The 25861-nt window shown below is 41.8% G+C and overlaps 1 protein-coding gene across 1 annotated transcript; it reads right to left on the bottom strand.

Annotated features, from left to right (window-relative positions):
- Window positions 1-1699: 1699 nt before the first annotated feature.
- Window positions 1700-25635, bottom strand: WBP2NL (WBP2 N-terminal like). Its single transcript, XM_055394876.1, has 6 exons — window positions 25574-25635; window positions 14806-14914; window positions 13960-14101; window positions 13713-13805; window positions 10577-10687; window positions 1700-2172 (listed from the first exon to the last, which is right to left on the bottom strand). Exons 1-6 carry the CDS (start codon window positions 25633-25635, stop codon window positions 1700-1702), a joined length of 990 nt encoding a protein of 329 aa, XP_055250851.1.
- Between the last annotated feature and the right edge of the window lie 226 nt (window positions 25636-25861).

Raw genomic sequence — 25861 nt, 5'->3', positions numbered from 1 at the left:
AAAAGTCAAGTCCAACCTCTTTTCCTGCTCCTTGGCGTGTGGAATCTTCCCAAATCAGGGACTGAACCCATCTTCCCTGCATTCGAAGGTGGACTTCTATCCACTGTGCCACCAAGGAAGTCCTCAAATGTTTCTTGAGGCTATTGCCTCAGTTAACTGAGAATTCACATCTTTTGTCCATATTTTCTTTTGAGTTGATTTGTAAAGTTCTTCTTATATTTTAACTACAAATTTTTTGTTTAATATATATGTTGGCAATTAGTTCCTCCTAGTCTATTGCCTATCTTCTAACTTTGGTCATACAGAAGTTTAAAATTTTGATATAGTCAAATTTATCACTGTTTTCCTTTATTGTTTCATTGTTTTTGGTCTTCTTAAAGAAGGCCTCCCCTACCTTTAGATATCATTTTCAATGGCTGCACAACATTTCATTGTATAATTTGTGAAATTCTCTCTTACTACTGAAAACTTAAGCTGTTATATCCTTTCACTAATATAAATAATGCTATGAAAAATAAGTGTTCAACTTGATTTAAAAAAAATTTTGGCCATGACATGAAGTGTTAACTACTGGATCTCTAGGAAAATGCCTCAACTTGATATTTTTAACATATATCTTAGTTCCTGGCAAACTTAGCATAATGGATGTTTCTTGAATTGGAGAGGGGAAAATGCAGAACAGTTTTTCCAAACCGACTCAGTTCAGTTCACTTCAGTCGCTCAGTCATGACCGACTCTTTGCGACCCTATGAATCATCACGCCAGGCCTCCCTGTCCATCACCAACTCCCAGAGTTCACTCAAACTCATGTCCATCGAGTCGGTGATGCCATCCAGCCATCTCATTCTCTGACTCAAGGCACATTAAAAAAATGTAATTAAAAAAATGCAGCCAATGTCAACCAAATTGTTGGAGAATTAGCTGTATGAATGTACTTCTCTTTTAGCCCATCTACTGCAAGGAGATCCAACCAGTCCATTCTAAAGGAGATCAGTCCTGGGTGTTCATTGGAAGGACTGATGGTAAAGCTGAAACTGCAATACTTTGGACACCTCATGCGATGAGTTGACTCACTGGAAAAGACTCTGATGCTGGGAAAGGTTGGGGGCGGGAGGAGAAGGGGACAACAGAGAATGAGATGGCTGGATGGCATCACCGACTCTGTGGATATGAGTTTGAGTGAACTCCGGGAGTTGGTGATGGACAGGGAGGCCTGGTGTGCTGTGATTCATGGGGTCGCGGAGAGTCGGACACGACTGAGCGACTGAACTGAACTGAACTGAACTGAATCAAGAATTGGTGGTGGTGGTGGTTTAGTCACTAAGTTGTGTCTGACTCTTTGCAACCCCATGGACTGTAGCCTGCCAGGCTCCTCTGTCCATGGGATTTCCCAGGCAAGCATACTGGAGTGGGTTGCCATTTCCTTCTCCCAGGGGATCTTTCCGACCCAGGGGTCAAACCTGCATCTCTTGCACTGCAGGCAGATTCTTTACCAACTGAGCCACCAGGGAAACCCAATCAAGAAATGACTTGGCCTCTAAAATCTAGGCATGGAAGTAAAGCTTCATATTCCCTCTAAGGTTGCCCTTCCAAAGGGTATGACAACTACCTGGGATGGGACTTCAACCACCTACCTGAGTCTTCCTTCTTACTGTGACTTCAGTTTTAGGGTGCCCTTTGCTTGGTGAATCTTCAAAGTTTAACTCTGAGAAGGTGGTAAATGGACCTGAGAAGATGAGGTAGAGGGAAGAGAAGTCTCCTGCTGTGCTGCCACAGATCTGTGAGAGGCAGCTGTATTTCCAGCAGATGGCGCTTCATATGCTGGGGGTAGGGCTTCATTTCCAGCTGGTGGGGCTCCATATCCTTCAGGTGGGGCTCCATATCCCGCAGGTGGGGCTCCATATCCCCCAGGTGGGACTCCATATCCTGCAGGTGGGGCTCCATACTCCCCAGGTGGGGCTCCATACCCCCCAGGTGGGGCTCCATATCCCCCAGGTGGGACTCCATATCCCACAGGTGGGGCTCCATATCCCACAGGTGGGGCTCCATATCCCATAGGTGGGGCTCCATATCCCCCTGGTTGGGCTCCATATCCTTCTGGTAGAGTTCCATATTCCCCTCGTTGGGCTCCATATCCTGGTGGCGGAGGTCCATAGTTCACAATTGGATATGCTGAGAAGGAAAAAAAATCAGTTACTCATTTTTTAGAGCAGACAAGGAATAAGTAAGAAGGAGGTGGAAGATAAAAAAATACTGAAACAGACTGACACAGGAAGAGAATTCAGACAGAACAATGCAAAAGCCTTATCCTTCAGCCATCACCAGTTGGATGCTTTAACATTTACTGTTGTGGAGGAATTCAAATTAACACGAAAATAACCTATAGTTAAATCTCTAATACTAATAGTTGTACACAGATACATATTTAACTCAGTAAAGTTTGTTTTGATCATAAAAAAAATGCTTAATGAGGAATATGTATTTGGGAAATAGAGAAGAGATAAATTTTTTAAAGTCATTTATAATTCCATCATCAAAGACAAAAACTTATTATTTTGGTATATTTATAGGTAGGATCTCTGTTAATATTTTTTATACAGTCATGATTATGACAATCATACAATTTTTAAAAATCTGGCTCTTTTTTCTTGACATTGTGAGAATGTTCGTTATATTATTTTTTCTTTTTTTCCTGGCTGCTCTGCATGGCTTGTGGGATCTTAGTTTCCCAACCAGGGATTGAACGTGGCCCTCAGCAATGAAAATGCCAGGTCCTAACCACTGGACTGCCAAGAAAGTTCTTTATATCATTCATATATTTCACAAATTAAAATCTGAACAATATTTTATCATATGGATAAATGCTACTTATGATAAGTGCTACCTGATTGTCAGAGAGTTATGGTGCTTCCAACTTTCCAATTAATATTATAATAAACATGGGTTTTATTTATTTCCTTGGCTACATTACCAAAATGACTTAACTGTGTCAATGTGAATGGATAACTGTCAAGTTATTTTTCTATAATCCATATTTAATATTTATGCTATCTAAAAAAAATTAAAAGAATCGTCATTAAGATGCTCAAAGAACAAAAGGAAAAATGTATATAAAGTCAAGAAAAGTGATATATGAACAAGACAGAAACAGCAATAAAGAGAAAACATAACAGGAAACCAAAACAAACAAAGTTCTGAGCTGAAAAGTACAATAACTGAAATGAAAAATTCACTAGAAGGATTCAAACTCATATTTGAATAGGCAGAAGAAAGAACCAGTACACCTGAATACAGAACAATAAAAGCTGTAGATAGGAATAGAAAGAAAAAGATTAAAGAAAAGTGAATAGAGCCCAAGGGACCAGTGGGACACTACCAAGGCCACCAACATATACATTGTGGAAGTTTCAGAAAAAGAAGAGAGAAAGATGTAGAGAAAGTATTTGAAGAAATTATGACTGAAAACTTCTCAAATCTGATGAAACACATGAATATAAACATCCAAGAAGCTCAATAAACTCCAAATAAGATGAACTCAAAGAGATCCACACTGACACATTATAGTCAAACTTACAAAAAAGAGAATCTTGACAGTAGCAAGTTCAGTTCAGTTCAGTCACTCAGTCGTGTCCGACTCTGCAACCCCATGAACTCAGCACGCCAGGCCTCCCTGTCCATCACCAACTCCCGGAGTCTACCCAAACCCATGTCCATCGAGTCGGTGATGCCATCTAACCATCTCATCCTCTGTTGTCCACTTCTCCTCCTGCCCTCAATCTTTCCCAGCATCAGGGTCTTTTCAAATGAGTCAGCTCTTCACATCAGTTGGCCAAAGTATTGGACTTTCAGCTTCAGCATCAGTCCTTCCAATGAATATTCAGGACTGATTACCTTTAGGATGGACTAGTTGGATCTCCTTGAAGTCCAAGGGACAGCAGCAAGAGAGAAGTGAATAATCACATACAAGAGAGCCTCAATAAGAAGATTAGCAGATTTCTCTTCAGGAATGTTGGAGGCCAGAAATAAACTATCCAACAAGAATCCTATATCTGGCCAAACTCCGTTCAGATATAGAAAGAAAGTAAGATGTTTCCAGATAAACAAAACCTGAGGGAGTTGATTACAACTAGACTTGTCCTGCAAGAAATGCTTAAGGGAGTCAAATGAAGGGACACTAGATAATAATTTGAAGCCATATGAAAAAATAAATATCTCAATAAAGGTAAATCATTGAGCAATTATAAAAGTCAATATTATTATAACAAAGGTTTGTAATTTCATTTTTGTTTTCTACATAACTTAAGAGACTAATGCATTTAAAGGAAATATTAGTTTATGTGTCTGGGGACACAGTGTATAGAGATATAATTTTGTGATATCAACTAAAAGGAGTAAGATGGAGGGCTCATAAAGGTACAGAATATTTGTATGTTATTGAAGTTAAGATTGTAAAATTCAAATCAGTGTTATAACTTTAGGATGTTAAATGTAACCCCCATGGTAGTCACACCAAAAAAAAAAGCTATAAAATATAAACAAAAGGAAATGAGAAAGGAATTCAAACTTTTCACTATCAAAAAATCAACTAACCACAAAAGAAGACAGTGATGCAGAAAATGAGGGACAAAAAAGCTATAAGGCATATAAAAACCAAATAGTAAAACAGTAGAAGTAAGGCTCCCATTATCAGTAATTACTTTATTTATTTATTTATTTTTTTATGTCAAAGATATTTATTTATTTTTTTTTTTTTTTAAATGAGGCTTTTAATTACTGTTTGACAGAGCTGATTCAGGTTGAATAGACTAAATTTCTTTAAACAAACTTACTTATACTCCAGAGTCCTTTAAAAACTTAATAGCATTTATACATTGAAGGTATTTGATTTTCTTGTAACTAGCACTTCAAATGCAACAAGCATTTGAAGCAACAAGCATTTGACCCAACAAGTAAAACTTTCTACAGATCATAACTTTTATAAATAAAATAAATTAAATGTACAGTGAATAAGTTCTCTGAAATATTTCAATATTTCTGCAGGTTTAGTAAATCGTAAAATACATTTCAACTAAAATTCACAAATCTAAAAATCTGTTAGGCATTTTTAGGCGTTTTAAGTTGGAAATGAAGACCAATGTTACATCGTAATATGCCAATTACAAATAGTACTTCAAATAGCAAATACTACAGTTTGTCCCAAACTTTAAAAACAATTCATGAACTCAACACTGAACTATTGATGGCTATGAGAATTGTTTCCTAGCCTTTTTGAAAATTTCAACCCATTTACGTTTAAGGTAATTATTGATAAGTACGATCCCGTAGCCATTTTCTTTATTACTTTGGGTTCAAGTTTATACACTCTTTCTGTGTATCCTGTCTAGAGAAGATCCTTTAGCATTTGTTGGAGAGCTGGTTTGGTGATGCTGAATTCCCTCAGCTTTTGCTTGTTTGTAAAGCTTTTGATTTCTCCTTCATATTTGAATGAGATCCTTGCTGGGTATAGTAATCTGGGCTGTAGGGTATTTTCTTTCATCACTTTAAGTATGTCTTGCCACTCCCTTCTGGCCTGAAGAGTTTCTGTTGAAAGATCAGCTGTTATCCTTATGGGAATCCCCTTATGTGTTATTTGCTGCTTTTCCCTTGCTGCTTTTAATATTTGTTCTTTGTGTTTGATCTTTGTTAATTTGATTAATATGTGTCTTGGAGTATTTCGCCTTGGGTTTATCCTGTTGGGGACTCTCTGGGTTTCTTGGACTTGGGTGATTATTTCTTTCCCTATTTTAGGGAAGTTTTCAACTATTATCTCCTCAAGTATTCTCTCATGGTCTTTCTTTTTGTCTTCTTCTTCTGGGACTCCTATGATTCGAATGTTGGAGCGTTTAACATTGTCCCAGAGGTCTCTAATATTGTCCTCATTTCTTTTAATTCGTTTTTCTTTTTTCCTCTCTGTTTCATTTATTTCTACAATTTTATCTTCTAGTTCGCTAATCCTGTCTTCTGCCTCTGTTATTCTATTGTTTGTTCCCTCCAGAGTGTTTCTGATCTCATCTATTGCATTATTCATTGTATATTGACTCTTTTTTATTTCTTCTAAGTCCTTATTAAATCTTTCTTCCATCTTCTCAATCCTTTTCTCCAGGTTCTTTATCTGTAACTCCATTTTGCTTTCAAGATTTTGAATCATTTTCACCATCAAAATTTGAAATTCTTTATCAGGTAGAGTCCCTATATCTTCTTTTGTTTGTGTTGGTGGGCAATTATCTTGTTCCTTTACTTGCTGGGTATTTCTCCGCCTCTTCATCTTGCTTATATTGCTTTGCTTGGGGTGGCCTTTCCCTCTTCTTGCAGTTTGTGGAGTTCTCTTTATTATGTAGTTTCTTCGCTGTGTGTGGGGTTGGACGGGTGACTTGTCCGGGTTCCCTGGTTAGGGAGGCATGTGTCAGTGTTCTGGTGGGTGGAGCTTGATTTCTTCTCTTTCCTTTAGAAGACAATGGCTGCTTTTCTGGGAGCCTGATGTCCTCTGCCAGTATTCAGAAGTTGTTTTGTGGACTTTACTCCGCATTCAAATGTTCTTTTGATGAATTTGTGGGGAAGAAAGTGGTCTCGCGGTCTTATCCCTCCGCCATCTTGTTCCTTCCTCCCCAGAACACTGGATTCTTATATTCCACTTGATCGTGGAGTACCTCTTCCCAGCTGCTCCAGCAAGGCGCAGCCGCTGTACCTTACCTCGGACGAGGGGTATCTCCTCAAGGCTGCCCCTCCTGCTTTGAATGTGGATCAGCTCCTCTCGGCCCTCCGGTGCCCAAGCAGCCACCGCCTCCTGGACGTGGTACAGCTCCTCTCGGCCACCGCCCTAACCCTGGGTGCGGGGCAGCTCCTCTCAGCCACGATTCTGCACGTGGTCGGTTGCGCCGGGAGCCGGGCGTCTCTCGCGTCTGCGCCGCCGGGAGCCGGGCGTCTCTCGCGTCTGCGCCGCGGGGAGCCGGGCGTCTCTCGCGTCTGCGCCGCCGGGAGCCGGGCGTCTCTCGCGTCTGCGCCGCCGGGAGCCGGGCGTCTCTCGCGTCTGCGCCGCCGGGAGCCGGGCGTCTCTCGCGTCTGCGCCGCCGGGAGCCGGGCGTCTCTCGCGTCTGCGCCGCCGGGAGCCGGGCGTCTCTCGCGTCTGCGCCGCCGGGAGCCGGGCGTCTCTCGCGTCTGCGCCGCCGGGAGCCGGGCGTCTCTCGCGTCTGCGCCGCCGGGAGCCGGGCGTCTCTCGCGTCTGCGCCGCCGGGAGCCGGGCGTCTCTCGCCCCCAGTAATTACTTTAAATGCAAATGGATTAAATTCCCCAATCAAAAGACAGAGATTGGCAGAATGAATGAAAATTCATGATTCAACTACATGCTATGTGTTTAAGAGACTTGTTCTAGATACAAAGACATAAATAAATTAAAAATAAAGGATGAAAAAAGATATTCCATGTAAATAGTAACCAAAAGAGAGCAAAAGTAACTATACTAATATCAGATGAAATAGACTTTACATCAAAAAGATTAAGAGATAAAGAAGAAAATTACATATTAATAAAATGTTCAGTACAGCAAAAGAATATAACAATTATAAACATTTGCACAGCTGATAACAGACCATCACATATATGAAGCAAAAGCTGACAGAATTGAAGGAAGAAGCAATTTTACAATAATAGTTGAAGACTTTAATATCTCTCACTCAAACTGATGGATAGAACAACCAGAGAGAAGATAAATAAGAAAGTAGAAGATCTGAAAAAGCACAACAAACCAACTGGATCTAACAGACATAGGACACTCTACCCAGCAACAGAATACACATCACTCTCAAATGCTCAGTTGATCAGCTGTGTCCAACTCTTTGTGACCCCATGGACTGTAGCCCACCAGGCTCCTCTGCCCATGGAATTTTCCCTTCTCTAGGGGATCTTCCCGACCCAGGGATCGAACCTACATCTCTTATGTTTCCTGCATTGGCAGGCGGATTCTTTACCACTAGTGCTACCTGGAACCCTGGTACTCTTGAGGACACATGTGATACTTTTCAGAATAGACCATATATTAGGTAACAAATTAAGTCTGGATAGATTTTAAAAGATAGATGTCATACAAAGTTGCTTCTCTGATCACAAAGGGATTAATTTATAAATCAACAACAGAAGTAAAACTGGAAAATTCACAAATTTCTAGAAATTAAACACCACACTCAGGCTTCCCTGGTGGTCCAGCGGTTAAGAATCCGCCTGCCAATGCAGGTGACATGGGTTCAATCTCTGGTCCAGGAAGATCCCACATGCTGCAGAGCAACTAGGCCTGTGTACCACAACTACTGAAGCCCACACTCTCTAGAGCCCATGCTCTGCAACAAGAGAAGCCACTGCAATGAGAAGCCTGCAAGGAAGCACAATGCAAAAAAAGTAGTCCCTGCTTGCTGCCCAAGAGCAGCAACAAACACATAGTGTGGCCAAAAATGAATAAATAAATAAATATTTTAAAATGGGCAAAGGACTTGAATAGATACATCTACAAAGAAGATACACAAATGGTCAACAAGTACATGAAAAGATGTTCAATACCATTGGTCATTAAGAAAATGCAAATTAAAATTATAATGAAATATCACCTCACCTCACTAGGATGACTTTAATATAAACAACAAGCAAAAAGAAAGGAAAATAACAAGCATTGACAATGATATGGAGAAACAGGAACTTGTACATTGCTGGTGAGAGTTAAAAAACAGTGCAATTGCTGTGGAAAAAGAGTTTGGTGGTTTTTCAAAAAAGTTAAACATTGAATTACGATATCACCCAATAATTCCAAACCTAAGTATGTACTCAAGAGAAATGAAAACTTGTGTCTACAGAGAAACCTATATACAAATGCTGTAACAGCTATTATTCATAATAATCAGAAGGTGGAAACAAGCCAAATGTGCATCAGTGCACGAATGAATAAACAAACTATGGTATATACAGTGGAGCACTAGTCAGACACAAAAAGTGAAGTATTGATACATGCTACATCTTGGATGAGCCTTGAAAACATCGTATTAAGTGAGATAAGCCGAACACAAAGTCACATGTTGCTTGGCTTCTTTTATGTGATACACACAGGACATGCAAAGACAAAAAGCAGATTAGAGGAAACCAAGAGAAAAAGGAGAGGGGACAATGAGGAATGATTACTTTGTGGGTATGGGGTATTCTTATAGAGTAACAGAAAACTTTTCCATTTTGTTTGTTTGCTTTTTGACTGTGTGGCACAGCACGCAGGATCTTAGTTCCCTGACCAGGGATCAAACTTGCACCCCCTAAGTGAAAGGGCAGAGTCAACTGTTGGACTGCTAGGGAAGTCCTGGAAAAGTTTTGAAACTGAAGAGAGCTGATGCTGCACAGCATTGTGATACACTAAATACCATTGAATTGTACATTTTTAAATGCTTAATTGTATGTTATACAAATTTCAACTTAAAACATTTTTATAAAACCTTAGCAATACTTACTTCAAAATTTTGAATGTCAGTTGATTAACACTTAAAAATTAAGGTAACTATAAAGGCCAGAAATAACTACCCATCAGTTGTATACAAACAAAATGCTGATGGACATGCATGTCATGCTCCAAGGAAGACCCGAGAAATGGCCTGCATCTGGGTGTCTGTTGGCAGCCTGTTAGGAGACCTTTGGCAGTCCACCCACAGACTGTGAACCACATTTGAGAGTACTGATCTACATCTCTGGGGAACATGGCTCAGCATCTGTGGACAGACACAACTGCTACAGGAAAGGGTACAGGTCACAAAGCCCAGGATTGGAGTCCTCAGTGAGGATGAAGGGCGCAGCACAAGCATGATGGCTGTGCTTGTGCGAGAGAGGAAGGGGGAAGCATGCAAGAGCACACGTTTCTGCTCAGGTTGTAAGCAGAAGTGACTTCCTACTGATGAGAGTTGCCCAATAGCCTCCATATTTGTACATCAAAGTAAGCCTGAAGTTGATGCTTTTGAACTGTGGTGTTGGAGAAGACTCTTGAGAGCCCCTAGGACTGCAAGGAGATCAAACCAGTCAATCCTAAAGGAAATCAATCCTGAATATTCATTGGAAGGACTGCTGCTGAAGCTGAAACTCCAATACTTTGGCCACCTGATGCGAAGAGCCAACTCATTAGAAAATACTCTGATGCTGGGAAAATTGAAGGCAGGAGGAGAAGGGGACGACAGAGGATGAGATGGTTGGATGGCCTCACTGACTCGGTGGACATGAGCTTGAGCAAGCTCCAGGAGATGGTGAAGGACAGGGAAGCCTGGTGTGCCACAGTCCATGGGGTTGCAAAGAGTAGGACACGACTGAGTGACTGAACAACAACAAAGTCTGAAATGGAAAGCCGGTCACTTACTGACTTGCCACCGGGTTTGAATCTGGAAATGAAATCATGGACTCAACTATTTCCCCAAAACTCTGCTACTTCTCCTGCAGCAGAGTTGGAGGCAAGCTCTCCGCGATTAGATCTGTGAGCCCTGGGCACACCTTTCCACCTCCCAGGAAAAATCTCCCTGCCATACCTTACCTGGACAAGGTGTCTGTGGGGAGCACACTGCACCCCCTGGGACAGTAACTATGTACAGTCCTGAAGTGTCGAACCAGTAATTTACACTTCCAAGTGGAATTCCTCTGGCAGCTGAGAAGACAAATTTGGCAAAATAAGGGCTCTTTAATTCTTTCAAGACAGATATACAGCAACTATCAACCAAATAATTAACAGAGTATTAACCAACATGTTACATGAGTGTCCGGCAATGCTCCCAGGAGACAAAATTTAAAATATACTCTATTCTTGTCCTCAACTGTATGCTTCCTGAAGACAGTGATTGTGTATATTTTCCTGTGCTTATTGAAGGCCTAGCATAACACCCAGGATAATAGGGATTCAGAAAAAATTTTCAAGTGAGGATTCTATCAAGTTGTCAAGATAACTCCATTAAAGGCCAACATAATGGCAGTACCCTGCTGGTGGTGACTGCAGCCATGAAACTAAGACATTTGCTCCTTGAAAGAAAAGCTATGACAAACCTAGACAGTGTTTTAAAAAGCAGACATCATTTTGCCAACAAAGGTCCATATAGTCAAAGCTATGGTTTTTCCAGTCGTCATGTATGGATGTGAGAGTTGGGCCATAAAAAAGGCTGAGCACTGAAGAACTGATGCTTTTGAACTGTAGTGCTGGAGAAGGCTCTTGAGAGTCCTTTGGACTGCTAGGAGATCAAACCTGACAATCCTAAAGGAAATCAACCCTGAATACTCATTGGAAGCACTGATGCTGAAGCTGAAACTCCAATACTTTGGCCACCTGATGCAAAGAGGTGACTCACTGGAAAAGACCCTGATGCTGGGAAATGTTGAGGGCAGGAGGAGAAGGGAAGAAGAGGATGAGATGTTTGGATGGCATCATTGACTCAGTGGATGTGAGTTTGAGCAAACCCTGGGAGATAATGAAGGACAGGGAAGCTTGGCATGGGGTCATAAAGAGTTGGACATGACTTACCAACTGAACAACAACAAGGGCATTACCAAAGAAAGCTTGTGTTGGTCTCCTCTGCATCTCTTTTATAAGGCCACTTTAATGGTATTTAGTATTTGATGGTATTTGAGTAATCTAGAGTAATTGTCTCATCTCAAGATCCTTAATTATATCTGAAAAGCCCTTTTTTTTTTACAAAGTAACATTCAAAGATTCTGAGGATTATGTTTTCAGAGCATTGTCAGCCTGCCACACTAATTTCTGCCGTATGGCATATGACCAGCAACAATGTACACAGCTTCCATGTCTGGCCCATGAAAACTTCCCAAGTGAGATCTTGACTCTCTTCCTCACTCTGCTGACCACCCAAAGAGGCTGTGGAAGCCATGTGTTAATGATGAGACTCTACTACCCTGGGTCCCTGAAGGGCTGTGTGGAACAGAGGTCCCTTTAATCCTTGCTGATTGGCCTCTTTTTAAGATTTATTTTGATGTGAGCCATTTTTAAAGTCTTTATTGAGTTTGTTGCAATACTGCTTCTGTTTTATGCTTTGCTTTTTTGGCCCTGAGGCATGTGGGGTCTGAGCTCCAGACTAGGGATAGAACTCACACTGTCTGCGACGAAAGGGGAAATTTTAACCACTGAACTGTCAGAGAAGTTCCCAACTTGCCTTTATATAAGTAGTAATATCCATCAACTTATTGTTGTTTTAGTCGCTTAGTTGTGTCTGATTTTTTGCGACCCCATGGACTGCAGCCAGCCAGGCTCCTCTGTCCATAGGATTTCCCAGGCAAGAACACTGAAATGGGTTGTCATTTCCTTCTCCACCATTATCTTAAGTCACTGATAATTTGGGGTTTATCTGTTTCAATAACTAGCATTATCTTAACTGGGTGAGATGTGCTGTTGTGTCTGATTTTTTGTGACCCCATGGACTGTAGCCCGCCAGGTTCCTCTGTCCATGGGGTTTCCAAGGCAAGAATACTGGAGCGGGTTGCCATTTTCTTCTCCAGGGGATCTTCCCAGCCCAGGGATCAAATCCACTTCTGTATTTCCTGCATTGCAAGCGGATTCTTTACCTCTGAGCCACTGGGGAAGCCCCACCATAAGATAGAATAATGTATTATTCTTGCATATGTCTATTTCCACTAAACCATGTGCATCTTAACTAGATTGGAGTTGGTGGTGGAAAGCAAGGGAGAAAAAGGAAGAGCATTTAAGACAGCAAATAGCCTGAAGGCTCAGAGATGGGAGAGCAAGGTGCAAAGAAGTCCAGTTGGATTGGAATACAAAAGCTGAGAGAGTAAGGGATATAAAGTGAAGCTACACTGAATTAAAAGATTACTTGTATTCTAAGTTTGAAAGAGTCCTCTGGTACATCTGTTAGATCAGTGCTGCAGGACTTGACAGTATCTCTTCACATGCTTTAGTCCCATGAAAAATGAGAATTAAACCCAAGAAGAGCAAAGGTATAGCCAGAGAGAAGACAAGAAGGCATGCCAGAGGAAGAAGAGCCAAGGTAACTCTACCAAAAACAAGAGTACTCAATGATACAGCCACTTAAATGGACAAAAGACTATCAGGTATAATCATTCGGGTGTCTGACTGTAAATTTCCACTAGATTGTGAACTCCTTCAGGTTAAAGTGAGTGAGTGAAGTCGCTCAGTCGTGTCTGACTCTTTGTGACTCCATGGACTGTGGCCCACGAGGCTCCTCCGTCCATGGGATTCTTCAGGCAAGAATACCGGAGTGGGTTGCCATTTCCTTCTCCAGGGGATCTTCCCAACCCAGGGACTGAACCCAGGTCTCTGGCATTGCAGGCAGACTCTTTAACCTCTGAGCCACCAGGGAAGCCCTTATGCTCCTAGCATGTAGTAGGGTACTTGGTACATAGTCAGTGGGCTCAGGAAATACCCACTGAATACATGTGAAATCTGGAGAAGGAAATGGCAACCTGCTTTAGTATTCTTGCCTGGGAAATCCCATGGACAGAGGAGCCTGGCAGGCTAACACAGTACATGAGGCTGAAAAAAGGCGACACAGCTTAGCGACTAAACAACAACTTGGGCAAATACCAACGTCCTGATCACAGAGGCCAGAAGTCTTCACTAGTTAACAATCCTACTCCAATTATACAGGTCTCCAAACCCCAAAGCGTTTGATATCTTTATCAGCATCACTCACCAGCAGAGGCAGCTTTTACCATCAGTTGGGCAAATGCGATGGCACCTCCTTTTCTGAAGGATAACTTAAAAACAGCTTGTCCTTCCCAGCCACCTGGGGGGAAAAATGGCACACTCTTACCAAGAGGCTGGCACGCTGGTAACAAGCACTGCCAAAAACTTGGAGAGAAGCATGACCCAGTGAAGTCTGAATCTTAAACTTTCTGTAAGCTTTTGAGAAAAAATACACTTCTGAGGGGAACACTTACCACCCGGAGCTGCCTGTATGGTTCCTTTAATGTAGTTGGGGGCAAAAATTGGTTGTTCAATGGTGCAGTCACCCATCAGGCCAAACGGCATCATAAAAGAAAGCATGGGGTCATTGACTAAGTGTGAAGTCACGAAGACCACCTAAGAAAGGAAAGAAACTCTGGGAAAGGAATGCAATTCATCCAAGGGTTGAGACATAGAAGAGCAACTCTAAAGTCAAGGCTGCTTTGGCTGCTCCTGCTACTGCTAAGTCACCTCAGTCGTGTCTGACTCTGTGCGACCCCATAGACGGAAGCCCACCAGGCTCCCCCATCCCTGGGACTCTCCAGGCAAGAACACTGGAGTGGGTTGCCATTTCCTTCTCCACATCCTGGCCTAATTGAGAAAATCACCGATTTTCTTCCATCACTCTTCAACAGGGAAAATCTCCAAGTGGAAATGTTTCAAAACATTCTGAAAGTCAAGGTTTAACCTCTTTCCGTTTTAAGGGAAACAAACGTAGAGTTAATTAGATCAAAGGAGAAGCAGAAATTACCTGGTATGGGGCTTTCGTGGTGGTTCAATGGTTAGGAATCTGCCTGCAAATGCAGGGGACATGGGTTCGATTCCTAGTCCAAGAAGATTCCACATGCCACAGGGCAACTAAGCCTGTGTGCCACAACTCCTGAGCCCGAGTGCCCTAGAGCCTATGCTCCTGAACAAGAGAACCCACTGCAATGAGAAGCCGGAGCACCGCAACTACAGAGTAACCCCCACTCACAATTAGAAAATGCCTGGGCATAGCAATGAAGACCCAGCACAGCGGAAAAAAATGAAAAATAAATTAGATTAAAAAGAGAAATTACCCGGTATGAAGTGAGAAAGAGCGTTCCTTTCTTTGTACCATTAAAGAGAGACGATTCCGCTGGTTTCTGTAGGAAGCAGAGGTCCACATCCTCACACTGCTTCAAGACACTGCAGAAAAGAAAAGGCAGAGAGCACACGGTTTAAGAGTTATATAAAAAGATATAAACAAAGCTCTCAGAGCAGTTTCTAGCCTGGAGGGAGATTTTAATAAATGTTATTTGCTGCTACTGGTGCTACTGCTGCTATTTTATTAAAATAGAAAGGAACTGAAATGATCTTATTCTCTGACAACTCACGCTTGTCTTCCTCTTTATCACTGGGTTCTTTTTTTTTCTTTCTTAGCAAACCTAATTCTATTCTTAAAGTCCACTAATTCTTATACTTCTTGTGCATTTTATATAAAGCACTGCGTTAATGAAACTGTTTCTTGGACTCTGGTAAAGAAGGTGAGACATATGAAGTGTACTACAGAATCCTCTGATATGTCTGCCATGTTCTCCCTTCACTCCTAACCTGAAAAACCTGGACTCATCCTACTCTTACAGAATCCTATTGGGTTTTTTTTTCCCTTTCTTAGTTATATATATGCTATTAATATTTATTGAAAGAATGAATGAAAACATGAATATAGGTAATAATGCAAGAAAAACATGATTTGCATCACATAAGCAGAACAAAATATCATGGCAGGTAGAGGTCAGCTCTTGGTAGAAGTAATTAGGAATGATTTTATAGAAAAGTTGAAATTTGAGCTGATTCTTAAGAGATGAATAGTGTTTCAGTGGGCAGAAGTGAGGGTAGGGGACAGTCCTGATGGGGTGCAAACAGCATTAGTGGAAGTGCAGGAGCAGCATCAGTGGAAAGAACACTGTATACTTGGGAGCAGCCTACCTGTGTGAATTTATAAAAGCAACATGGAAGTGTGATTAGGAGGAATAGTAAGATAAAGCTGGACCCGCGCTGGGACTAGAGCTAGAGACATCATTCAACAGGCAATGCAGAACTGTGACCTGCAGCTGTCTCAACAGGTAGGTCACATGATCAGGGAAATGGTGATATGTCAGAGGGATCCATTTAAGAACTAACATAGTCTTGGTACGAGGTAATAAGAACTGGAATTAGGGTGATAGTATATGGCTAAAGAGTGCTTCTTAAGAGACTATGAAAAAATGGATATCAGCAACAAAACTGCAATAGAGAACTCTAAAAGCCAGTCTAGAACTCTAGAATCTAATCAAAAGCTTATAGCAACTAGTTCAGTTCAGTCACTCAGTCATGTCCGACTCTTTGCGACCCCATGAATGGAAGCACACCAGGCCTCCCTGTCCATTACAAACTCCTAGAGTTCACTCAACCTCATGTCCATCGAGTCGGTGATGCCATCCAGCCATCTCATTCTCTGTCGTCCCCTTCTCCCGCCCCCAATCCCTCCCAGCATCAGAGTCTTTTCCAATGAGTCAACTCTTCTCATGAGGTGGCCAAAATATTGGAGTTTCAGCTTTAGCATCAGTCCTTCCAATGAACACCCAGGACTGATCTCCTTTAGAATGGCTGGCTGGATCTCCTTGCAGTCCAAGGGGCTCTCAAGAGTCTTCTCCAACACCACAGTTCAAAAGCATCAATTCTTCAGCGCTCAGCTTTATTTACAGTCCAACTCTCACATCCATACATGACCACCAGAAAAACCATAGTCTTGACTAGATGGACCTTTGTTGGCAAAGTAATGTCTCTGCTTTTTAATATGCTGTCTAGGTTGGTCATAACTTTCCTTCCAAGGAGTAAGCATCTTTTAATTTCATGGCTGCAGTCACCATCTGCAGTGATTTTGGAGCCTAGAAAAATGAAGTCTGACACTGTTTCCACTGTTTCTCCATCTATTTCCCAGGAAGTGATGGGACCAGATGCCATGATCTTAGTTTTCTGAATGTTGAGTTTTAAGCCAACTTTTTCACTCTCCTCTTTCACTTTCATCAAGAGGCTTTTTAGTTCCTCTACACTTTCTGCCATAAGGGTGGTGTCATCTGCATATCTGAGGTTATTGATATTTCTCCTGGCAATCATGATTCCAGCCTGTGCTTCTTCCAGCTCAGCATTTCTCATGATGTACTCTGCATACAAGTTAAATAAGCAGGGTGACAATATACAGCCTTGATGTACTCCTTTTCCTATTTGGAACAAGTCTGTTGTTCCATGTCCAGTTCTAACTGTTGCTTCCTAACCTGCATACAGGTTTCTCAAGAGGCAGGTCAGGTGGGCTGGTATTCCCATCCCTTTCAGAATTTTCCACAGTTTATTGTGATCCACACAGTCAAAGGCTTCTGCTTCTGTCAATAAAGCAGAAATAGATGTTTTTCTGGAACTCTCTTGATTTTTCCATGATCCAGCAGATGTTGGCAATTTGATCTCTGGTTCCTCTGCCTTTTCTAAACCCAGCTTGAACATCTGGAAGTTCTTGGTTCAGGTACTGTTGAAGCCTGGCTTGGAGAATTTTGAGCATTACTTTGCTAGCGTGTGAGATGAGTGCAATTGTGCGGTAGTTTGAGCATTCTTGGGCATTGCCTTTCTTTGGGATTGGAATGAAAACTGACCTTCTCCAGTCCTGTGGCCACTGCTGAGTTTTCCAAATTCGCTGGCATATTGAGTGCAGCACTTTCACAGCATCATCTTTTAGGATTTGAAATAGCTGAACTGGAATTCCATCACCTCCACTAGCTTTGTTCATAGTGATGCTTTCTAAGGCCCACTTGACTTCATATTCCAGGATGTCTGACTCTAGGTGAGTGATCACACCATCGTGATTATCTTGGTCATGAAGATCTTTTTTGTACAGTTCTTCTGTGTATTCTTGCCACCTCTTCTTAATATGTTCTGCTTCTGTTAGGTCCATACCATTTCTGTCCTTTATCGAGCCCATCTTTGCATGAAATTTTCCCTTGGTATCTCTAATTTTCTTGAAGAAATCTCTAGTTTTTCCTATTCTGTTGTCTTCCTCTATTTCTTTGCATTGATCGCTGAGGAAGGCTTTCTTATCTCTCCTTGCTAGTCTTTGGAACTCTGCATTCAAATGCTTATATCTTTCCTTTTCTCCTTTGCTTTTCGCTTCTCTTCTTTTCACAGCTATTTGTAAGGCCTCCCCAGACAGCCATTTTGCTTTTCTGCGTTTCTTTTTCATGGGGATGGTCTTGATCCCTGTCTCCTGTACAAAAACACGAACCTCTGTCCATAGTTCATCAGGAACTCTATCTATCAGACCTAGTCCCTTAAACCTATTTCTCACTTCCACTGTATGATCATAAGGGATTTGATTGAGGTCATATCTGAATGGTCTAGTGGTTTTCCCTACTTTCTTCAATTTAATGTTTAACCAAGAAAAAAAATAAGAGCATCAATAAAAGGTTTGTGCACTTCAACTTACTCCAGTACTCCTCCACTCCCTAGTTTGGCACAGCTCTGAAAACAACAACCCACATTCTCAGTTGAGTACAAAGTACTGGGGTGAGGGGAGGAGAACAAACCTTACTGTGGTTTTCTGTTTTGACCTGTCCAGTGGTTCCCTGGAGGACTAGCTCAGAATTCTCTCGGGATTAAGGCAGCTACCCAGGGCATATTTGTTAAACAACATTTCCAAATGTGTGAGAGCTGTTAAGTGGGGCAAAAGATGATTTTGGGGAGCAAACAATAAAAAACTTAAAATACAGGAAGAAAAGACTGGGGAATGAGAGGCTTTGAGGAATAAAGGCTTTGGAAACCTCTGACGTGTTCATGGGAATCTAGAAAGCATCACAGACCTGTTGCTTTCACATATCAGGGCCGGGTTCACGCTCGGAAGAAACCTGAGAAGGCTCTAGAACTGTTACCTCTGTCTGACAATGAGGCTCTGCCCAATCAGGAAGTAAAAATTAAGACAGTTTTACACTGCCTGACTGAGTGACAAAGACTGACTCACACACACACACATACATACAGCCCATCTAGGATATATAAAGAACTCCTGCAACTCAACAACAACAAATCTGATTTAAAAATGGACAAAGGGATAACCAGCAAGGACCTACTGTATAGCACATGGAACTCTGCTCAGTGTTATGTGGTAGCCTGGATGGGAGGGGAGTTTGGGGGAGAATGGATACATGTATATGCATGACTGAATCTTTTTGCTGTTCACCTGAAACTATCACATTGTTAATCAGCTATACCTCAATACAAAATAAAAAGTTTAAAAGAAAAAAAATTTTTTAATGGACAGAGGACTTAAATAGACATTTCTCCAAAATGATATATAAATAGTAAAAAATATGAGAAGATGCTCAACATTATTAATCATCAGAGAAATGCAAATCAAAACCACAAATGAGATATCACCTCACACCTATTAGGATGACTACTATTGAAAAAGATATCCTAGGTGTTTGTGGCCTAGAATATTGACAGGTTGGAAATTCTGTGCACTCTTGGTGGGATTGTAAAGTGGTTCAGGCACTATGGAACAGTATGGAGTTGCCTCAAATATTAAAAATAGAATTACTCCATGATCCAGCAATCCCGTTTCTGGGTATATATCAAAAAGAATCGAAAACAAGGTCTCAAAAAGATATTTGTGCACTCATATTCATAATAGCCAAGAGAAAGAAACAATCTAAAAGTCTATCAGTGAATGGAGAAACAAAATGTGGTATATACATACAATGGAATATTATTCAGTCTTAAAAAGGAAGGAATCTTGTCACATTCCACAACATGGGTGAACCTTGAGGACATTATGCTAAGTGCAATAGCAGAGACAAAGACAATTATATGATTTCACCTACATATGGTATCTAAATAGAAATCAAATTCATACAAGCAAAGAGTATAACAGTAGTTATTGGAGGCTGAGGGGATGAGGAAAATGGGGAAATACTAGGCAAGGATACAAATTTAGAGTTATGTAAGATGAGTAAATTGAAGAAAGTAGGGAAGACCACTAGACCATTCAGGTATGATCTAAATCAAATCCCTTACAATTATATGGTGGAAGTGACAAATAGATTCAAGGGACTATATCTTGATAGAGTGCCTGAAGAACTATACATGGAAGTTTGTAACACTGTATAAGAGGCGGTGACCAAAACTATCCCCAAGAAGCAGAAAAGCGAAAAGGAAAAATGGTTGTCTGAGGAGGCCTTACAAATAGCTGAGAAAAGAAGAGAACCGAAAGGTAAAGGAGAAAAGGAAAGATACACCCATATGAATACAGAGTTCCAAAGAATAGCAAGGAGAAATAAGAACACTTTCCTAAGTGATTAATGCAAAGAAACAGACGAAAACAATAGACTGGGAAAGTCTAGAGATTTTTTCAAGAAAATCAGAGATACCAAGGGAACATTTCATGCAAAGATGGGCACAATAAAGGACAGAAATGGTATGGACCTAACAGAAGCAGAAGATATTAAGAGGAGGTGGCAAGAATACGCATGAGAACTATACAAAAAAGGTTGGAATGACCCAGATAACCACAATGTTGTGATCAGTCACGTAGAGCCAGACATCCTGGAGTGCAAAGTCCAACGGGCCTTACGAAGCATCACTATGAACAAAGCTAGTGGAGGTGATGGAATTCCAGTTGAGCTATTTCAAATCCTAAAAGATGATGCTGTGAAAGTGCTGCACTCAATATGCCAGCAAATTTGGAAAACTCAGCAGTGGCCACAGGACTGGAAAAGGAGAGTTTTCATTCCAATCCCAAAGAAAGGTAATGCCCAAGAATGCTCAAACTACCGCACAATTGTATTCATCTCACACACTAGCAAAGTAATGCTCAAAATTCTCCAAGCCAGGCTTCAACAGTACCTGAACCAAGAACTTCCAGATGTTCAAGCTGGGTTTAGAAAAGGGAGAGGAACCAGAGATCAAACTGCCAACATCTGCTAGATCACTGAAAAATCAAGAGAGTTCCAGAAAAACATGTACTTCTGCTTTATTGACTACCCCAAAGCCTTTGGTTGTGTGGATCACAACAAACTGTAGAAAATTCTGAAAGAGATGGGAATACCAGATCATCTGACCTGCCTCTTGAGAAATCTGTATGCAGGTCAAGAAGCAACAGTTAGAACCGGACATGGAATAACGGACTGGTTCCAAATCAGGAAAGGAGTACATCAAGGTTGTATATTGTCACCCCACTTATTACAATACATCATGCAAAATGCTGGGCTGGATGAAGCACAAACTGGAATCAAGACTGCTGGGAGAAATATCAATAACCTCAGATATGAAGCTGACACCACCCTTATGGCAGAAAGTGAAGAGGAACTGAACAGCCTCTTGATGTAAGAGGAGAGTGAAAAAGATAGCTTGAAACTCAACATTCAAAAAACAAAGATCATGGTATCCGGTCCCATCACTTCATGGCAAATAGATGGGTAAACAATGGAAACAGTGACAGACTTTATTTTTTTGGTCTCCAAAATCACTTCAGATGGTGACTGCAGCCATGAAATTAAAAGATGCTTGCTCCTTGGAAGAAAAGCTATGACCAACCTAGACAGCATATTAAAAAGCAGAGACATTACTTTCCAACAAAGGTCCATTTAGTCAAAGCTATGATTTTTCCAGTAGTCATGTATGGATGTGAGACTTGGACCATAAAGAAAGCTGAGTGCAGAAGAATTTGTTTTTGAACTGTGGTGTTGGAGAAGACTGTTGAGAGTCCCTTGGACTGAAAGGAGATCAAACTAGTCAATCCTAAAGGAAATCAGTCTTGGCTGTTCATTGGAAGGACTGATGCTGAAGCTCCAATAGTTTGGCCACCTGATGCAAAGAACTGACTCATTGGAAAAGACCCTGATGCTGGGAAAGATTGAAGGCAGCATGAGAAGGGGTCAACCGAGGATGAGATGATTGGATGGCATCACCGACTCAATGGACATGAGTTTGAGCAAGCTCTGGGAGTTGCTAATGGTCAGGGAAGCCTGGCGTGTTGTGGTCCATGGGGCCGCAAAAAGTTGGACACGAGTGAGGAACTGAATTGAACTGAAGATGAATAAGTCTAGAGATCTAAGATGCAGGCGTGAAGACTATATTTAATAATACTGTATTGAACACTGGAAATATGCAAAGAAAGTAGATTTGAAGTGCTTTCATCACACTAGAAGAAAAAGGTAATTACTTGAGGAAATGAAATGTTAATTAACTTGACTGTAATAATCATTTCACTGTGTACATTACATTATTGTTATATACTTTATATACAATTTTTATTTTTTAATAGCTAAGATAGTAAATTTTGTTATGTGTTTTTAGCACACAGAAATGATGAACAAATTAGCCAAAAAATGGAGGATATTTATGAACCAAGAAAATTCACCAAATACATATATAGTCGATAACCATAAGACAAAAATAATTTCATTAGCAATAAAACTTTTAAAAAAGATTTCATTATTTGGATTACATTATCAGACTAGCTTCCCTGGTGGCTGAGATGGTAAAGCGTCTGCCTACAACGCAGGAGACGTGGGTTTGATCCCTGAATCAGGAAGATCTTCTGGAGAAGGAAATGACAACCCACTCCAGTACTCTTGCTTGAAAAATTCCATGGATGGAGGAGCCTGGTAAGCTACAGTCCATGGAGTCGCAAAGAGTTGGACACGACTGAGTGACTTCACTTTCCTTTCCTATCAAACTGGCAGAGCTATCAAAGATTAACATTCAGTGTTGGCAAAGTGAAATTGGACACAAAGTATTAAAAGGAATGTAAATTGATACAGTTCTGTAGGGGGATTTTTCCAGTGGTCATGTATGGATGTGAGAATTGAACCATAAAGAAAGCTGAGCACCGAAGAATTGATGCTTTTGAACTGTGGTGTTGGAGAAAACACTTGAGAGTCCCTTGGACTGCAAGGAGATCTAACCAGTCCATCCTAAAGGAGATCAGTCATGAATATTCATTGGAAGGACTGATGCTAAAGCTGAAACTCCAGTACTTTGGCCACCTCATGCGAAGAGCTGACTCATTTGAAAAGACCCTGATGCTGGGAAAGATTGAGGGCAGGAGGAGAAGGGGACGACAGAGGATGAGATGGTTGGATGGCATCACCAACTCAATGGACATGGGTTTGGGTGAACTCTGGGAGCTGGTGATGGACAGGGAGGCCTGGCGTGCTGTGGTTCATGGGGTCACAAAGAGTCAGACACAACTGAGCGACTGAACTGAAACTGTAGGGGGATTTTGCAATACATATATTTCCATTTATAAATATGTTAACCATAAAATAGGTGTAATATTGAAAAATATTTTTACAACGATTTTTATATTATAAATATATAAAATTTTTGTTTAAAGTCTATGTCCTCTGGGGACTTTTCTTGTGGTTCAGCAGTTAAGACTGTGAGCTCCCAATGCAGGAGGCCTGGGTTCAATTCCTGGTCCAGGAACTAGATCCTGCACACCACAACTAAAGACCCCACAGGATGCAACAAAGGTGTGTGTGCCAAAATCAAGACTCAGCACAGCCAGATAAATAAAAATAGATATTTAAATAAATAACAAACATATTTTTTTTTAAATCTATGTCTTCTGACCCCACAATTTCACTTTCAGGAATATGTCTGAAAGAAACATTTTGACACGTGAAAAAAAAAATAAATCTTTAAGAAATTCACTGTGGCAATGTTTATAGCAATGACAAATTAAAACCAGACTTATCCCAGATAGTGGCTTGAGCAAAAATGTCTGCATATTGGAGTACCAGACCTTGAAAATAATGATGTATTAATAGATGCCAATACTGCAAAGCACTCTCAATACATCGGTAAATGAGAAAAACAAATTACAAAGCAGCCTGATAGGGGAAGGTGTGTGTATTTCCACAGGGGGACGTGCCAAAGGATATATATCAAAATATAAAAAGCACTGAATGTAATAATTTGGGGTAATTAAATGTTTCCCAATTTTTCTACATGGTATTATCTGCACATTTTAGAATATGGATTTTTTAAAAAAACAAAACTCAGTCAGTATCTTCCTTTCTACCAGTACAGTCTGGCTCATACATTTATGACTTTTCAGCTGGGATCAGAAAAAAAATCTCCACACAACACAGCCAAGCTGTGATGAATTTCTTAGCTGCGTATTGTGAATAGTCAGGAGAAGTCAAAATATAACCAATCTTCTCCCTCTCAAGCTATTTCTGTAAAGTAGTTTCTATCCAAAAAGCTAGAGCAATGACAGAGCTTTGTTTGCAGAGAAAAAAAAGAGACATAGTCCTCATCCTTTTCGAGGGGCAGCCAGCATAGAGACATGAATACACACTACCAAAATTCAGAGCTCTCCCACATGCCTGACCATATGATTTTAAGCAAATTACTTTTTGTTTCAGTTTTTCCACCTGGAAAATGAGGAAAATAGTACTGATCCTCATTGCAGATAGAGCAGTTATAAACATAAAGCCTTTAGAACAGTGCCCCAATAAGGTCAACCATTGGAGAGCACCGAAAGAACTCCACAAAGATAATTCACATAAAATAAATATTTGTTATAATTTTTTTAAGACCACGCTTCATTCCTTGCTTCCAGCACACAAACAGAAAAGCAGAGAGACAAACCCGTAGCCCAGCTGAGAAGACACCCAAACACCAGATTAGAAGTGGCTTCTAGGCACAGAGCCACAGGCACACAGGTCACAGTTCTCCAGGCCAGCGTGCAGGGCGTCAGCATGGTGGGCAATCATCTCACTACTAGGAAAACTGAATAAAACAGCAGCGGTCCTTTGGGGCCAAGGGAGGACGTACAGCCTTGACAGAGCATATAAATCTGTCAAGAAAATATTCTGAGGAAGGAAGCATAGAAAAAACAGATCTGGACATCAGCATGATGTACTGTCTTAAAGGATCTTCCTGATAGATGCATTCAAAGCAATCTGGGTGTGTTTTGCCTCACCTGAGCACCGCATTGGGCTTCAGAGTCTCACAGCTAGGCGAGAGCAAAGGAAAATGAGGGCAAATCTGAGCAGAGAGAGGAGCATATTCAAGAACTGTTGGGGCGTTGGAACAGGACTCTAAGAGCCTGGGCAGGGGATTGAGGAGGGGAGTGAAGCAGAGGCCGAGGTATTGGGTAGGGAAGTAAAAATAGGCAACTCTGGGCTGAACCTGACTGAGGCTGGAGGAAACAAGTGAGCGGCAGGTACTGCTAGCACCACACAAAGCCATGGGTGCAAACCCCAGGGCCGCCATGGGAGGTGAGAGAACATCACTCTTCCCAGACGTGTCTTCTTTTGGTCCCCACCTTTTCAAAAAAGTAAGACCAGCCATCTCCTTGGAGGCGAAATAGAGTGAGGGCTTTTTGAAGTTCTGAGGGTGAAGAGAGGCCCTGGACAGTTCAGGATCTTTCTAGAAAGATCCACACTCGTGCCCTTTCTACCTCCCAGAAGCCTGGGACCTTGTTGCCGTCACTCTACAAAGCTAGCGCACTCCTAACGGCACCGCATGCCACCCCGAGGGTCGGTGTGACTTCCCTTTCCTGCTGCTGCACTTCCAACTTTTTTCTGAGGCAGCACATGGCTCACTCGCTGCGCACGTGCCCTTCACACGTGCGACACCCCTATTCCTGCCTCCACCACATTCACATCCAGAACATCCGCGAGGCAGCGCCGGCCCTAACGGTCGGGGAAGAGCTACGCTTGCCGTGAGCGCAAAAAGGCGGGAAAGCCCCTGGCTGAGAGTTTGTGTGCCGCCATTTCTCCTGGCCTCTCCTCCCTCCGACAGCTCCACGGGCTTCCTTTCAGGCACCTTTCACCAGAGGGGATGAGGGCCCCACGACGGCTCTCGGTGTGGCTCTGGTTCACTGCCATCCTGCCCAGGCCCCCTCGTGCCGCCCTGCAGATGGGAAGGGGCGGGGCCTGCGCCAGGCTTTTGGGTGGGGTTCTGAAGGGGAGGGCGGAGATTATGGCGCAAGGACCCGGAGTGAGCGAATGAGGCGGCTGGTCACGTGAGGGACCTGGGTCAGAGGACCCGACAGAGTCAAGGTCGAGACAGCCGTGAGGGGGAAGGGGGCGGGCCCAGGGGATTGGCTCCGCC

Source organism: Moschus berezovskii, chromosome 6 (genome assembly GCF_049115385.1).
Source record: "Moschus berezovskii isolate FMDL1 chromosome 6, NW_MosBer_1.0, whole genome shotgun sequence".
NCBI lineage: Eukaryota > Metazoa > Chordata > Mammalia > Artiodactyla > Moschidae > Moschus > Moschus berezovskii.
Note: the sequence above shows the minus strand (reverse complement) of the source record. Positions and strands in the feature narration are given on the sequence as shown.